Raw genomic sequence first — 13937 nt, 5'->3', positions numbered from 1 at the left:
CTAGATAAGGCTCAAAGACATAATTCAAAGTAAAACAGTCTAGACACATAGAAGTAGAACAATCCTAAATTTTTGAAGTAGAAAAATCATAGAAGGGGCCAGGAGCATGGCCTAGTGGTAGAGTGCTTGCCTAGCATGCACAAAGCCCTGTGCTCAATTCCCCAGCACCACATACACAGAAAAAGCGAGAAGTGGCACTGTCACTCAAGTGACAGAGTGCTAGCCTTGAGCACAAAATGTCCAAGGACAGTGCCCAGCCCTGGATTCAAGCCACAGGACTGGCAAACAAAAAAAACAAAAACAAAAACAAACAAACATAGAGGTAGAAAAATCCTAAATTCAGAACTATAGTGAATGAATTACAAAAGATAAAATTATCCTTTTCCCTTTCCCCTTTGGCTATCTAGGCTAAATAAACTGACTTATCCCAAAGACATGTAGCTGATTTGAAGTGTAATGATAGGTTCACTGAATACTCTTTTCAATTAGCATAGGAGACAACTATAGAGAGCCTTCAATTTTTTGAAAAACCAGAAAGTTAGAAATGTGAACATATAATATAACTGATACCATAGCACATCATCCATGCAAATCTGAATGAAATGAGGAATATGACATAATCTGTCTCTAAGATGAGCATGTAAACTCGAGGCAGTTCCCTTCAAAGAAGAAAAATGAAAAAAATAAAGCAGCAACAAAAACTGCATAATGTCCCCGGTGCTAAGGAAATTGGCTTAAGTAGAGAGGATAATATATATTTTTTCAACCATGTACTATAGTCCCCAAGCAAATGTCACAATTTTATAGTGACTTAGGGCATTTCAAAGAGAACAACCTTATTAGGGAATCTCCACTGATTTATCAATTATTTCAGTTTGAACTAGTCTTTGTTAAATCAATAGATCCAGATCAGTAGAAGTGTTGGAGAGAATTAACCTTTTTCAAAAGTAAAAGAAATGCCAGAAGCCAGATAAGACTGTGAGAAATTGCTTGAAATCCTTTCCCTGGTGAATGCCAGCTGGCAAGATGAGCAAGGGCTAAGATCAGACATGGTTACAGTGAACCTGCTCTGGGAATAGCCGGAGCGAGAAAGTAGAGAACAGCAGCACAAGCTGGAGGTGGGAAGTGCTGAGTCGGGACGCAACATGGAGAAAATATTTCAGAGAGACCATGTTCATGTACATATAGGAGGAAGAATGTAGAATTGAAAGATTATTTTAATATTTCTTCCTTAAAAAAAAATAGAAGGGCCCAAAAATTGGCCTAGTGGTAGAGTGCTTGCCTAGCATGCACGAAGACCCTGGATTCGATTCCTTACTACCTCAGACATACAAAAGCCAGAAATGGTGCTGTGGCCCAAGTGGTAGAGCACCAGCCTTGAGAAAGGATTGACAGAAAATAAAGTACTGAAGGACACTAACCAAACCAGAGACGATAAAAAGAGAAGTAAATTCAGGATGACAAGGTAATAAGTTCCATTTCTAAATACATTCATAAACTGAGGTTTATGTATGCACACCACCGAAGTGGACTCTTGAGAAGATGGACAGCGTGTTCAGGTGTGCTGCGAACACTGAGCGTGGTAGATTTGGGATCATCTGCATAGAGGTAGCAGTTGGAGCCTTAGGCTTGTGATTGCTCATGGAGAAAATGTAGAATAGAAAGAATAGAAAGATCAAATTGAAGGAGACACTAATATAAGGAGTATATCGGAGGACTTGAAGTCAGCAAGGAAATGGAGAACAAAGACGTAAGAGCCTAAAGAACTAAATGAAGATGAACAGGATAAACATGGTGACTGAACTGGCCAACCTGATGCCATTGGTCATCTATACTGAACATATTGTTGGTGTACCCAGAGCAAAAGTCACGCTGCAGAGTCAAGGATGGGGAGGTAATGGTTGTTCTTGAGAGCCTTTGGCAGGTCAAGGGAAGGAAAGATATTAGCTGAATGTCAACTGGAAGATTGTTCCAAATAAGTTGACTTCTCTTATTTGTTCTATCTTTCAACATATCTAACATTGTTGTGACCTATTTGTAAGGCAAGAAAGTAAAAATAATGGTAGAACGATTTAAGATGAAGACCAGGGAATGATACATAAAACAAAATCCAAAGGAAGGAACCAGGTCCTCAATTCAAGCACAGTTTTTCTGGAAAGTGAGGTTTTCTTTTCCAGAGATGTAGTGGTAGACTTTGCATTTATTAAAGTATTTAATTCAAAATATTAAAAGATATAAGGTAAAGAATTTAATGCATGTGTACTAACAGATTTATTTAACGCGAAGAGTATTAGAGGAATTATTGTTAGAAGGGTGAACCTACCAGACTAATGGGTAAACCTTGGACCTACTTTCTCAGGAAATGAGGGTCAGGTAGTGACCTTCCTCCAGACCTACAGTTTTTTTGTTTTGTTTTGTTTTTATTACTAGTCCTGGGGCTTGAACTCAAGGCCTGAGCACTGTCCTTGGGCTTTTTCCTCAAGGCTGGCACTCTGCCACTTGAGCCACAGCATCATTTCTAGCTTTTTTCTATGTATGTGGTACTGAGGAATCCAACCCAGATCTTGATGCATGCTAGGCAAGCACTCTACCATTAGGCCAAACTCCCGGCCAGACCTACATTTCTGCAGGTGACAAGATTATAGTACACCTGAATCGATGAGTTGAACACAAGGCAAGGAAGCTTGGTGAAGTATAGGAAAGTATGGAGATAAGGTGGCAGTAAATACTCTGGAAAGGAGATGAGTTTCATTCTGAAGATCATTGGTCATGCAAACTCTATTTCATGAGTTCATGTTAAGATATCTGATGAGTTTGACCTAGTGGTAGAGTGCTTGCCTAGCATGCACAAAGACCCAGGTTTGATTCTTTGGTACCACATACATAGAAAAAAACTAAAAGTGGTGCTGTGGCCTCTAGTGGTGGAGCTGTAGCCCTGAGGAAAGTTCAAGGACAGTGTTCAGGCCCTGAATTCAAGCCCAGGACTGGCAAAAAAAAATATAGAACTCAATCAAATCTTAGGACTTTTCTCTTCTTAGTAAGACTATAATTAGATACATGTTTTCATTATTCTCATTATTGCCAAAAAAAAACCCTACAGTCGGCTGGATACACATACTGGCATCAGGCATCAGAATTATTGTGTGTATATAATTCCCGGTATTATTTGCATCAAAACTGAAGCTAATTATTTTTCTCCTTTTGGCTTTTTATCTCCTTTGGCCTGATTTTGTGGCACATGCTTTCTGTCTGTACTTACTTAGAAACAAACATGTCTATCACAAAATTAAAAGCCATAGTTAAATTGCCATAGTTTGACAGTCTGAGATTTTTTTTCCAAGTAATAACCAATTATTTGATAAGAAATGTCTGCTCACAAAATACCTAAAGTGGCCTGAAATAGTTTTATGGGAAAATAGCATAATTTCACACAAGCGCCCCATGTAATCATTTTGTATGGCTTTAAAGTTATTATTTTAACTAGTGAGCCAACAACCTTCAGTTATCTATCAAACAAATATGAAAATACTTTAAATAACAGGCAATCCTACCTTGAGGTTTAAAAAAAAATAAAACTGTACTTTTAAAGTTATATCCTTAGGGAGACCTGTGTGGGTAAGGTATAGCTGTCTGTCTGCAGGGAAAAAGGAAGCTGGATAAAACCAAATCAGAGGACTTTTCTATCATCCCTTTTCCATATATATAGTTTTAATGTCTATAAGTAGCTGTACAGAGGTCTCCGTTCAATGTGTCATTTGGGAAGGACAGTGCATCTTGATCAATGTCATCCCTTTCACCTCCTCACCACCCCCCAAACCAAACCTACTTTTCAATTTTCCTAGTTCATTTTCTCATATACACTACCACACCCACATCTCCCAGGCTTCCTTGGTCCATCTACTGCTTGCTCCCCTCCCCTTGACTTTCCTACCACCCACTCCTCAGATTTCAGCTTCCTGGTATCCATTTTAGAATGTAAGTTATTCAAAGGAGTCATACCACTGGAATTCTCCTCTGCATGATCCCTGCTGCAATTAATATACGTGTGTGTGCAAGTGCATATGACCCTGTAAGCATGGTTGTGTTGTTAATACAGCAACCACAGGAAACCATAACAGAGTATAACATGAATGGCATTCTAAGATCAGAGTGGTCAGTCACCTGTCTCTTCTTGGTTAAGTGTTCAGGAAGTAGGATTTGTTAGTCGATTTAGTTTAGATGTGTATCAGTTGTATCAACAGTATTTTGCTTCGTTTATTCTTTTTTTTTTTAATTTTTTTTTTGCCAGTCCTGGGCTTGAGCTCAGGGCCTGAGCACTGTCCTTGGACTTTCTCAAGGCTAGAGCTCTACCACTTGAGCCTCAGCACCACTTCTGGCTTTTTTTCTATGTATGTGGTACTGAGGAATCGAACCCAGGTCTTCATGCATGCTAGGCAAGCACTCTACCACTAGGCCAAACTCCTGGCCCTCGTTTATTATTTTTAAAAAACTATGTGAACATTATTTTATTGCTTTTCTGATCAATGCCCTAAAACTAGTTATAGCTGAATCAAACTTTTGGAAAGTTTGAGACTGTGGAGGTATTTTAATTTTTCTACTCCCAGAGAAGTAGCTTAAGTGTTTGGGGATGGCTTGTGCATTTGTGTAGATCCTGAATTCTGGACTTTAACTATGAAATCTGGAAGATTCCATAGTCTATGGAAACTTCCAGAAGTTTGGCTTTATCCCATGCTTTTTTCAGTATCAGACTAGTTTGCACAAGAACTTCACATACTAATGATCAGAAACTAAATTTCTACAGGTTCAAGGGAAGGACATTTTTACATTTCAATTTCAGAGATTACTACTGATTATCCTATAGGTGAATTTCTCTCTGGTTAATAAAGTGTGTCTCTTACAAGTCTTTGTTTTATGTTTCTTTAAAACCCAAGCAGTAATTTTTTGCAAATAGTATAATTTGAAAAACTGGGTCAAATTTTCTAAAATGCTTAGTAAATACATGTTAATCTTTAATTGAGAAAATTAACTCAAGTTAACATATCAGTGTGTCAATTTATTGTATATGTTTATAGCAGAGAGTAAAAGTTGTCTTCAAAGAGGATAACTATAAAAAATATACCAGAAATAATGTTTCTTGATCTGATACTTTACCCCAAAATTTCCTTGCCAGCTCAACTTCAAGCTGTAAACAATAGCTAAAGAAAAGGAAACAACCCCTCTATTAATTACAATAAAAAATATGGAAAAAAAAGTAAAGGAAAAAAATTAAAAGGTTAAATTTTAAATGTTCAACTCTAGGTTTCAAATGATGCCTTGGAAAATAAGTCAGTTATATCAGCTCTAAAAGGACATATAAATGCTTAATTTCTCTTATTGTATAAAATGCTAAAATTTTTGGAAAATATATTTTAATAAAGGCACAGCACAATACTGGTTTAGCACACTTCATCTAAAAATCTAAAATCCAAAATGCTCCAAAATCAAAATTAGGTGATGAGAGGAAGTATCCTGTTGCTCTTCAACAAGTTTCAGTTTGGGAAACATTTCAGGTCTTTATGTTATGGATAAAAAATGCCAAGCAGGCCCTGGTATCCTTAATAGGTGGCTTTTAGATCCAAACAGTGCAAGAGCGAGGACAAAATATTTGCATGCCCAACGATATGGACATGGTATGGGAAATATAAATACTACATAGACATAAAAACTTATGACTCTATAGACATAATGTTTTATTACATTGATTAATACGTATCTATGATATACAAACCCTTAGCCTAATCTTGATTATGTTCTAAAAATTAAGTGCCTGTGATTGTATATAAAGATTCCCTTCTTGAATATTTGTGTGTTAAACATGTCATTTGAAATATGATGTAAAAATCAATGTTAATAAATTCTTCAATAAAAAAAAATGCCAAGCAAAAAGGGGCCAGGAATTTGGCCTAGCGGTAGAGTGGTTGCCTAGCATGCACAAAGACCCAGGTTTGATTCCTCAGTACCACATACATAGAAAAAGCCAGAAGTGGTGCTGAGGCTTAAGTGGTAGAGCTCTAGCCTTGAGAAAGCCCAAGGACAGTGCTCAGGCCCTGAGCTCAAGCCCAGGACTGGCCAAAAAAAAGAAAAAAGAAAAAAAATTGTAAGGCAGTCAAGTTTAGGCAAATATTTCAAAATTTGGACAACTCTGAAATATGAAACCCAAGGTCTGATGCATTTTCTTTTAGGAATCCCCAGTTTGTTCTCAAAATTTAATTTTAACTGAAGCCTCTATTTCTAGTAAGTCCATTTCTTTATGGCAGTATTAAAGACTAAAATATATTTTAAAGTGACAGCATTAAAGACTGAAATATATTTTAAAGTGGCACCTATGTTCAACTAATGTATATATTAGGTTTTCTTTTTCTTTGCATATTAGGTTTACAAAATTATAAAATTATCCCGTTCTGGGGAATATTTCTTGTCATGCCTTGCACTCCTCGCTGCAATCAATAAAAGCTTTGCTGCTGTCTAGCTCTAATTTGCAAGCATGCCGTGCAATTAATTCCATTGACTTCTTCATATATGAAAGCCCTCCTGGTTTCTTCACAGTTTCTTGTGCATTTGATTCCAAAGACAAGCAAACAGACAACACCAAAAAAAAAAAAAAACAGGAGAGCAAAAAATATATATGAGTTGGTTGGTGTTAGAAGTTATCAAGCAAGTTACAAGCAAGATGCTTGTAAGAGAAACAGTCATGCTTTTCCAAGCTCCAAAGTAATACCATTTCTGGTCTCTCTGCAGCTAGACCCTGAAGCTAGCACTATTCTAAAAGAGCTTCAAGTTAAACTCAGTGGAGTTCTGGATGAGCTCAGCGTCACTTACGGCGAAAGGTAAGGAGCACACTGTACTTAGGTAGTTACTATGATCTTATTAAATAGAAAAGGAAAAGGTAAATGTGTTAATAGTTTCCCATCTTTAGGATGTTTTAATAGTTGCAGTCAGATCCCTGAGACCTACAGCAGGGAATCTTGGCTTTCACCATGTGTAGGGTTAGAGATGAATTATTCAGTATGAGTATTTCAGTATAGAAGTACAATGCAATATACAATTTAGCAAAGCACAACCCAAAACAGGTGTGTAAGGTATGGCCTACTTCCCTCCTTCCCTCTTGCATCCTGTCAAGGCTTACCTCTACCCACTCAAAAAGGAGGCTTATTTGGATTAAAAGGTCTACAAATGTGAATTCTGGTTTTAAAATAGTCACAGCAGAGACTTTAATGATGAAGAGAGGATTGGTGGCATCAAGAGGGCCCCTAAAGAGATGTGTTTGTAGAAGCAACTATTCGAAACCTGTAAACCACAGCTACTACTATGCCCTTGTTACTTTTCAGATACTGGAGTGACCGTAGTGCTTTGGTCAATTTGAGTGATTCCAGTTATTGGAGTAAATGGGCAATACTGCATGCTTTCCTTAAGGAAGAATGATTATTGCCTCCTTATTGCTGTGATACATCACGCGCACACCCAGCTGGGGGTCTAGTGGGGGAGTCTACAGGGATCAATGAGATCATGTTGCTGGCTTCCGGGTTGAGTTTACAATATAGATCTGAGGATAACCCTTACTTTTCCCAGTTTTAAAATATAAATTCCATACCCTTTGCTTGATCTATCCCCCACCTGGATTCTGTAATTTGAGATTTGGTGCCCCTCCCCCAAAAAAGTAGGTGCTACGATGGTGATTTTTTGTCCAGCTAAAAAAATCATGAATGATCCAATTTTACATCAATGCGTTAGATATTTCCAACATCCTCTGCCTTCTTTTTCTATCATCCCAACTATCTGCGGCCATTGCCCTTTTAAATACATCTGCCAGCACAGAGACCCACCATCCCCACCTTCTCCACCATCCCCACATTCCCTGGAAACCACGACCTGACTAAAACCTAAGGCAGATCTGTCTATGTAAAAGCCAGATGGTCAGGGATTTGAATTTTCCTGAATGAGATTAGAAGAGCTTATTCCTTCGAATTGCATAAAATGAAGTTAAGAAACGAGCCACATCCATAAAGGTCAGTCAAACTCGAGGGATCAAGGAATCCAACACAAATCGTGAGTCAAAAGAGATAACAATAGTACCATGAGAAGTTAAGGAAGCTAAAGAGATGTTGTCCCAGAGCTAAAGATGGAGATAAGCCAAACATAATAGTAAAAATAGAATTAAGCTTTGACTATATATCAAACTGACATGGCTATATAACTTGCTTTTAAAGAGCTATGACCACAAAATGTAATCATTTAAAATTCACTGATGATTTTCTGCAATAGGTAAAAACAAAAAATAAAAAAGACTATAGTAGACTATTTCATTATGTAAATACTAGGAGAATTCAGCTGTGTTACAAGAGCAAGATACCATGCCTGCTTTATTTTTTTAAAACACCTAAAATAATGATTAGCACATTATTAAAATCTATAAATATATGTAAGCATGAACCAACACTTAAACACATAAACATTATATAGTGAAAGCTTCTAAGCCTCTACATAAAAGCTGAGGAATTCATGTACTTAACTGCTTTTCAGTGTTGGAATGAATCATTGTGTGTGACAAAAGAACAGGACTAGACTTGATTCTGATACTGAAATGAGTTCCTTCCTTCCTAATTATCATTCCAGTGATATGACCATTTCCCATCATCCTGTTTTTTTATACTGGCATGTTCACGTGTTACACTTATTCCTGTTGTTGGGAACATGAAAATATTATTGGAAATAATATTGGAATAATATTATTGGAAAATATTATTAATAGGAATGCTAATCACTCCTACTTGTTGCCACTGCTTACATAAGAACCATCAAAACTGGGGCTGGGGATACAAAGAATAAAAAAAGTACAACACAAAGAATTACTCTCCATAAACATACTTAAAATGGCTAGGCAGTTAGGAGATGATCTATTAGTACATTCAACTAGTGTTTTTTTTAAAAAAATATTTTTACTGTGATATCATTCACATGCACAATCTTATATAATTAAAGTGATTAATTTGATGTTTTGATCATGTTTATACATTAGGAAGTGTTCAACCCATTCCAGCTATTTAGCATACCTGTCACTTCCAAAGAGATGCCATTTGTGTGAATTTGAGAAAATTTACAATCTCTCTTCTTTAATTTTATTATAAGTAAATAATTCACTACAATACAATATTTACTATAAATACTGGTAAATAAATTACAGTATTTGTAACTACCATCCCAGTGTTTCTTGAGCAACTGCTTTGTACCAGGCACAAGACCTATTACCACCATGCGGTTATACAGTAAAGAAAAAACCAAGGCCCTGCTCTTATAGAGCTTACATCCTAATGGAAGCCACAAACAATAAGCAAATGTATGTACTGTGTCAGGTAATGGGGTGGGGGGAGAAGGAAGTAATAGGGAGTAGAAAATGATAGGAATGTCACTTTAGTTTGAGTGCTCAGAGAAGACTTCTCTGAGGTGTGTTGTTGTATACACCTGACACAAATGAGAGACCAAGAGCACCATGAGAATTCCATGGCAGATGGGCCAGGAACAGCAGATCTAAAGTAAGCTTGTTCTCAGGATCTAACAAGAACACAAGGGAGAGACTAGTGAGTATATATTATAGTGAGAAGAAGTGTGGGAGAAACAATAGCACTGAGATCACCCACGCCAGCCTCTGTCAGCCAGTTCTGTCTCTGAAACAGTTTTAGATTTTGTTATACTTGTATTTAGTAGCCATTGAAGATTTTTCAACCAAAGAAAAGCATAATCTTGTCTCTAAAAGGATGCCAGAGAGGGCTAAACAGAGACAATGAGTAAATTGTTTCACATGTTCAAAAGTAAAAAGTGATGGTGGGTAGACAGACAGACAGACACAGACAAGTGTCTTGGGGAAAACACATGATTTCTAAGGCTCAGTCCCAGAGTATGACAACAGAGATGACCAGATTTAAAAGTTAAATTTGAATTTCACATAAACAATATAGAATTTTAGTGAATTTCCCAAATATTACATGGACAGTCTTGTACTAAAAATGTTTATGATTTGAAATTTAACTGTGCACTCTGCTTTTATCTCATAAATATGGCAGTCCTACTATAATGGAGGCCAGCCCTTAATGAGGAGGAGCCAGTGAGGCTGGAGAAAAGTCAGCAAAGCATGGAATCACAGAAGCAAGGGTCTAGAAACTAGGTCCTAGTAACAGCCGCCTTTCTGGATTCACCATTTTTCTAAACAGTACTCAGAAAAGTATGATAACTATTTCTATCAGGGATAGAGACTGAAAGAACAAACCCTACTCACATTTGTTCAGCCTGAAAAACCATCACTTTTATCTGCTTTAAATCAAAGCAATTCAAGTAAGACTTGATCACAACAAAATGCTTTGCAGAGTTAAGTTTGAAAATGCAAGGAATTCATAGGATTTGAAACAGATCAGACTCCTCGGGGTAGAATTCAGACAGACTGAGAAACAATGTTCACATTTGACTCTCAAGTTCATATTCCTTATTTTCAGTTTTCAGCTTATAATTGAAGAGTGTATAAAGCAGATGAGTTTTGAGTTAAATCAAATGAGAGCAAATGGCAATACCACATCTAATAAGAACAGTGCAACGATGGAAGCAGAAATTGTATTAAGACCTCTTATGGATTTTTTGGACAAAACGTAAGTTTTCTGCCTAACTTTATCCTTCTTTTAATTTCCAGAAATTCCTAAGGATAGCTAGTAAGAGTTTGAGGAAAATTGTTCTCTATGTAAAGTATCTTCTGAGAGACAAATGGGTTCATTAAAGAACAACACATTTTTATTTCTGTACAAAAGGCAAAGGAAAAATAGGAGGAAATAAATATTGGAAGCTAAGAATGTTGGTGTTCTGAAGATTTAAAATTTTAGGCTCCACAGATATCATATTGTTTTGCATCCTCTTAGACATAGAAAAAAGACTGAATTGAATCCGCAGTGTCCAATTTCACTTGCTGGAGAAGAAAATAACACAAATGTGACTAGAATTAATTCGACTGACAGGCCAGCAGACAGCTGCCTGACCAACCTTCAGTAACTATATACTGTGTGGACATCTACTGAAAAGCTTATTCTAAGCACTTTGAAATGATGGAAAGAAAGTTGAAACCACTGGTGCCAAGACGTTTACGGTGTAGTAGTAGTGATGAGTGAAACCTTAATGTCGATTAAGTCAAAGTTTTTAACTTAAAGGGACCCTTGGTTCATTGGTTGGTTGATGCTTTTTAAAATGTTTCTTCACTGTTCCTGTTCTCAACCAGTCTACTTGAGTAAGTTGGGGGAAGGTCAGGGTACCTGTAATTTAATACACACCCAAATTTGGGAGTTACTGATCTAAAAGAACCAAAGACACAGTCTCATAAACATGGATATAAGCTTCCCAAGCTCAAGAACCTTAAATCTGAATTTTTCTTTTTTTTCTTTTTTTTTATACATTTTTTATTGTAATTAGTAAAAGGGTTACATGATATTTGCCAGATAGAAGGTGCATTAATTCACATACATTGATACCCTTTCACATGTCTTGGTACCCATTTCCCTCCCCCCCACACCCCCCACCCATCTTGGTTTTCCCCCCTTCCCTATCAAATTTCAAATATCCAAATACAAATAAATTCAATATATCAGATAACAAAGTGAGATACTATACCAATATGAGATAACCAAGGGACAGCAAAATCTGAATTTTTCTAAAATCACTATATTTCGAATGCCAACGTCATTCTCAAAAAGAAAGTTTCTAATTTTCTGGAGAAGGTGTGGAGTGTTATTCAGTAGTAGAGTGCTTCCTGGGCATGCATGAGATCCTCCACTGGGGGGTAAATATATATACATACATATATATATATATATATCCCATAAAATTTCAGATTTTTTAAGGATACTGGTGATAGTCTTTGAAAATATTCCCAAATCCAAAATCTCTACAACACACAACAGTTGTAATCCTGAGCACTGCGTTAGGTTCACTCAATTTTCACTCAAAAACTACAATACTAAATGTAGAATAACTGGTATCAATGAAGAGACCAAAGCTGTATATGGTAGATGACATATTGTCTCATTTATTCTTATAGAAAATTAATAAAATTCCAAGATAGGGGCCAATTCTGTTATTGGAATTTCAGTAGTTTATGTAGATTTTTAACCAATTAAGTAAGTTGATATATTGATGAAATTTAAGTGAGTATCTATGTTTCAATATTATTTCAGATTAAGTCTCTCAGCAAAGATTTGTGAGAAAACAGTCCTGAAGCGAGTTTTGAAAGAGCTATGGAAACTAGTCCTTAACAAAATAGAAAAACAAATTGTTCTCCCACCTCTGACAGATCAAACAGTAAGTATGTTTTCTTTTAATTTTTTATATCTTACTACATTGTCTTTTTTTACTTTTAAATAATGGTATGTATCCAGATAACATATAGTACTAATTAAATACAATTTTTTGGAAACAAGTATTTGGTAAATAATTTCTTGACAAATGATCTATCTAATTACATTTTTCTGTCTAAATCAAGTTTAAATAGTGATGATAGGAGTTAAACTTCCCACCTACGTGCCAATCAAAATTCATCTTTTATTAATTGCATCAGAGTTCGATTTGTAAGATGATCTGGCTTACACTTGTAATTTTTCCTTAATTGTACTGGGGAGTAGGGGTGAGAAAAAGAAAGAGAAGGGGAGGGGGAAAGGGATGGGAAGGGAAAGAGAGAGGGAGAGAGGCTGTATTTCTTTGTTAAATCTTGTAGCCTAAAAAGGTAATTCCAACACTACAATACAGGATAATCTTTGCCTTTCCAGGCCATCTTCACTTATTACTTTCTCACTTGGAGGTTAATAGAGGTGACAGCTTTTAGTGGGTTTGAGAGCCATGATTGTATCACACACAGTGAAGTACAAGAGAACCAGAAAGATCATTTGGCAGCAAAGCTAGACTGTGGTCAGGTGACTACGCCATACCGGGGGCTTTCAGTATCCTGCAGCAAGCAAGATAAAAATAACCCAACAAATGCTTGTTAGAGTGTAATTGATTTTTTTTTTCCGGTGACTAGGGAAGACACACTGACACCATTTTTATGCTCTCAGTCCATATTTACCCAGGGGAATTAAATAGAAAGTATTTTCTTACAAAACATACAAAGATACAAACATGCATGTGTATTTGTCAGCTTACTGCCAGCAACTGATAAAATATAAGTTACATGGAGTTTTGCTTAGCATCATCAATATGTGGTTTCATCTATTACAATCTAAATACATAGATGGCCAAATCACATGTGTAGATACAGTCTTACTGTGCTCTAGTGTATATGTTTCTGCCCTCATGCCTTGCCATCAGCGTCACTGAGTTCCCTGCCAGTTGTCCAACTAGAAATTACTATTTGGATAGTTCCTTGAGCACAAAATTGTCTGGACTTCAATCACGTGGTCCAGGCTGCATATTTTTAGCCCACTGCTCCTAAAAAACACTCCTGTTTTTGAGGAATGTTAAGACTCTTCAGGAATGGTTATATCATATTGTGGTAGCATGCTATATATATGTATATCTATATATCATATTGTTCTCTATATATGAGATCTTTCATAGGAAGGCTTATCACCATCTGAATTTTCTCTCACACCGAGATTTCCACCAGTGAACTTCATTATTCATTCATTCATAGATTAAATACTTCCTTGTGCTTCTAAGTGTGCTGGACACCATATTTTATCATTATTCATATTTATCAACATGAATTAAATTTAGCCCTGATTGCTGATCTCCAGTGACTATGTATTCTAAATGGAGAAAGACAATACAAACTATCAGTGCAGGTTTTCCTTTCTGTGAAGATACTCCAAGCTACTAATGAATTTGGCCAAATTTAGTACCTACAAACACATATACACACATCCACACATTGACAG

The 13937-nt window shown here is 36.4% G+C and overlaps 1 protein-coding gene across 1 annotated transcript in view; it reads left to right on the top strand.

Moving 5' to 3' along the window:
* The window catches only part of Unc13c (unc-13 homolog C), a 269849-nt gene that overhangs the window by 208595 nt on the left and 47317 nt on the right, over positions 1–13937 (top strand). Inside the window, exons 23-25 of the mRNA XM_090358380.1 lie at positions 6778–6866; positions 10524–10673; positions 12243–12366. Of these exons, the coding sequence (XP_090214506.1) occupies positions 6778–6866; positions 10524–10673; positions 12243–12366 (363 nt within the window). The remainder of the gene's footprint in view (positions 1–6777; positions 6867–10523; positions 10674–12242; positions 12367–13937) is intronic.

The sequence above is a fragment of the Megascapheus bottae genome, chromosome 25 (assembly GCF_031878675.1).
Source record: "Megascapheus bottae isolate mThoBot1 chromosome 25, mThoBot2.hap1, whole genome shotgun sequence".
NCBI lineage: Eukaryota > Metazoa > Chordata > Mammalia > Rodentia > Geomyidae > Megascapheus > Megascapheus bottae.
This window is presented reverse-complemented; position numbering and strand designations above follow the sequence as displayed.